This window comes from Limulus polyphemus, unplaced genomic scaffold, assembly GCF_000517525.1.
Source record: "Limulus polyphemus unplaced genomic scaffold, Limulus_polyphemus-2.1.2 Scaffold94, whole genome shotgun sequence".
In the NCBI taxonomy this organism is placed as follows: Eukaryota; Metazoa; Arthropoda; class Merostomata; order Xiphosura; family Limulidae; genus Limulus; species Limulus polyphemus.
Window position 1 is genome coordinate 996,969 of NW_013665704.1, and position 3,113 is coordinate 1,000,081.

The 3,113-nt window shown below is 33.0% G+C and overlaps 1 protein-coding gene across 2 annotated transcripts in view; it reads right to left on the minus strand.

Moving 5' to 3' along the window:
• Nucleotides 1–3,113, minus strand: part of LOC106469129 (ras-related and estrogen-regulated growth inhibitor-like) — a 25,999-nt gene that overhangs the window by 7,766 nt on the left and 15,120 nt on the right. The window contains exon 2 of one of the 2 annotated variants that reach the window (XM_013929595.2): nt 1,304–1,360. The exons of the other annotated variant lie outside the window; for it this stretch is intronic. Within the exon in view, the coding sequence (XP_013785049.1) occupies nt 1,304–1,360 (57 nt within the window). The remainder of the gene's footprint in view (nt 1–1,303; nt 1,361–3,113) is intronic. 2 annotated transcript variants of the gene reach the window in all.

The following is a 3,113-nucleotide window of genomic DNA, read 5'->3' on the forward strand; positions in this document are numbered from 1 at the left end:
AAAACCAAAACAACTTTTATGAAGTTTAAATTCGCAGGCCTGTGTTATATGACAAATGGAGATACATACAGTTTATATATAATAATAAGTATAGAATTTGAATATATGCATTTTAAAACTTCCAAATGTTTCTTGATTCCTTTGAATGTAATAACTTTGTTTAAAATACACATTTTTTTCACACAAACAAAAGTTTATGAAGTTGCATTTCCAGGATGCCAAGACTATGGAAACCATCAATCACACTCCTTAATGTTACGTAAGCCTGTTCATATTGATTTGTTTGTGCTTCAATGGTTGTGTGGGTGTACGATATTTTATACCGAGCATATGACCACATACACACAATTAAATTTTTATTATCAGATTTTACTGTTACACAAGTTCTAAGCACTTTTACTGCACCCACTCTCGCAGATCTGTTTTCAACTCCCACTTAATTAAACATACTGACATCCACCGCCCTCAATGAACATGCCTATGGTTGTAAAGTCTTTCATCATTCATAAACTCTGGAGAAGAGATTTATGAAAATATTTACCAGAAAATGATCTAACATAAGGCATTTGGAAGTGATCCAACTCATACAAAATTCACTCTTTGAAAACAAAACAAAACTGGAAACTATTATCGTCCTTGGCTTATCAAGTTTTCTATCGTATTATATTCTAACTTCCATTGTTTCGTACAATTTACGTATTACTTTTCTTAAAGCAACAACACTTTCCTAAGAACGATCTGAGAGAAAAAAAACAAATGTTACTGATTATCCGTATTAGTATTCTGCCCTCAAAAGTAACATTTCGAGATAAAATAACTTAAGTATTTAGGAGCAATTGTTTAATATTTTGGTTTAAGGGAGTAGTCTTATAGCAAATAATGACACTATTTTTCATATTGATTTACTAGAAAACTTATAAAACAGTAAATGTTTTAACAGTTATGGGAAGGCACAGCGTTTGTGTAAAGATGACTTCTCTTCTCAGAGGTCCATCTAGTAAAGGGCAGGAAATTTACCATGTAAACGACTGCACTATAACGTTAAGCATTCAGACTCAACACAAATTAAGCCAAATTCATACATTTTTCGAGAAAAGAGTTATAAACTTATTAGTTATCATTCCTCAAGACATCGTTATTAATCCAAGGTTTGCCCTACTCAACTAGTTTCACTCATCAAGACATCGTTATTAATCCAGAGTTTGCCTCACTCAACTAGTTTCACTCATCAAGACATCGTTATTAATCCAGGGTTTGCCTGTTTGGAATAAAACATCAAGAAAATATTAAGATATTTTCTTACCTATATTTGACTTGTATTCCCCAATGTACCTTTTGGTAAGAAAACGAACGATGACAGCTAGTCCAGAAAAAGAAAAACATAACTGGAGCATTATAGAGACCATCAGAATCAATAAAACGTTTCAAAATATTTTAAAACATATTGAATTGAAATACATTTAAATTCAAACAACTTGTACAGATAGATTAGGGGAATAAATCATATTTTCCACGTTTCTTATACAAAAACCACAGAGTTCGATTCAACTACAACACGTTTATAAAGACAATGCACGTTCAACAAACACACCAGCCTATGCTTTGAAGGCCATTTGACCGAAAATAACAACCACATTTTATCCTATTTTCCGCTCATACAGACTGACAAAATGATTGACTATCAGATAATTAACAAGGCACGTAACTAATATGATTATTCTGAAGAAGTAAAACCTGGGGTAGAGCGGGATTCAAACGCGCTTTCCTGGTTTCTTGGTAACGAATTAATCAAATTAAACGCCACATTCGTATGCGTTAACTTACCGATTTAATTAATTTAATTAATATTTAATTTCCAGCATTCGTGTAGTATTTGTATACATTTACAACGTTTCATATTTAGTTCATAGCATAAACTTGACGCATCTTTATCAACATAGCAATTCACGAGCACTGAGCTTTAAAAATCGATTGGCTTAGTTTCATACTTTAGTTGGTCAAAGTTACTGCCCAGTAAAAACATATTGCTGTTTAAACTCTGTTTTAAGTTCTACGGTTTAAAATTCAGCTTTAAGAAATCGATTATAACTTAATTTGTTTCGGTTACTGTCGAACAAAAGAAGTCGTTGTTAAAAACTATTTTTGATTTTTACTGTTTAAAATTGAGATCGACGATACCTCAGTTGGTTAGTCATTGCTTTCAAATCTGTTTAAAGTTTTACGGTTTAATAAACCACGGGAGAGAGTTTATCGCAACATAGCTTACATTATCAACAACCACTCAAGTAGCAAGATACAAAATTTGAAAGGTTAAACTTTGGCAAAGAAAAACCAAACACTTTATTCACTCACGAGGATCTCCATGTAAGGCGTTCGAGATTATGTCGTTGCTTTGAGGGTCCACATGCTATATAACGTACGTTGTTCAATGAACACTAAATATCAAGATGCATTTTGTAGGCTTAGCTATTACGAAAGACGACACTGACGTATATAAATGGTAACCGTACAGAAAAGAGTTAATTATGTATACTAATTAACTTTAAATGTAGCCTTTCGGGTCTGTAGCAAGGATTTAGATTGGGGAGGGGGGTATGCCTAGAACTCCCCCCCCCCAAAAAAAAATAAAGAAAAACTTGCCACTTCCAGCACTCCATTTGGTTTGTATCTAACATTTTGGGTAATTTTCTTTTCTGGAAAAAAGAACTCTGATTTTCTAACAGTTTCGAGAGGAAAGCCCCGTTCCAAAAACAATATTTTTTCAATATAAATACAGTTTACAAACATACAAATTGCACATATATACATACGGCATTCATTAGAAAAAGAAATTGTCTTTGGTCTATTTCTCTATTTTTTCCTTTTTTTTTTTTTGAGGCGGATGAAATTTCGAGGGGTTGTCCCCCAACCTTCCCGCCTACGACTCTGCGGTTAGGTATTTAGATTGAAACCAGCAGCGTTTACAAACTTATGTTTCATTTCACCCCGCTCAAATAGCACAACTTTTAATCACAGAAAGTTTGTAAAAACTTGAAAGGTAAAAAAACAAAGAAACAATAAATACATTTTATAGCTGATGGCCGAGTCGAGGAGTGATAGTAGACAAAAGATGT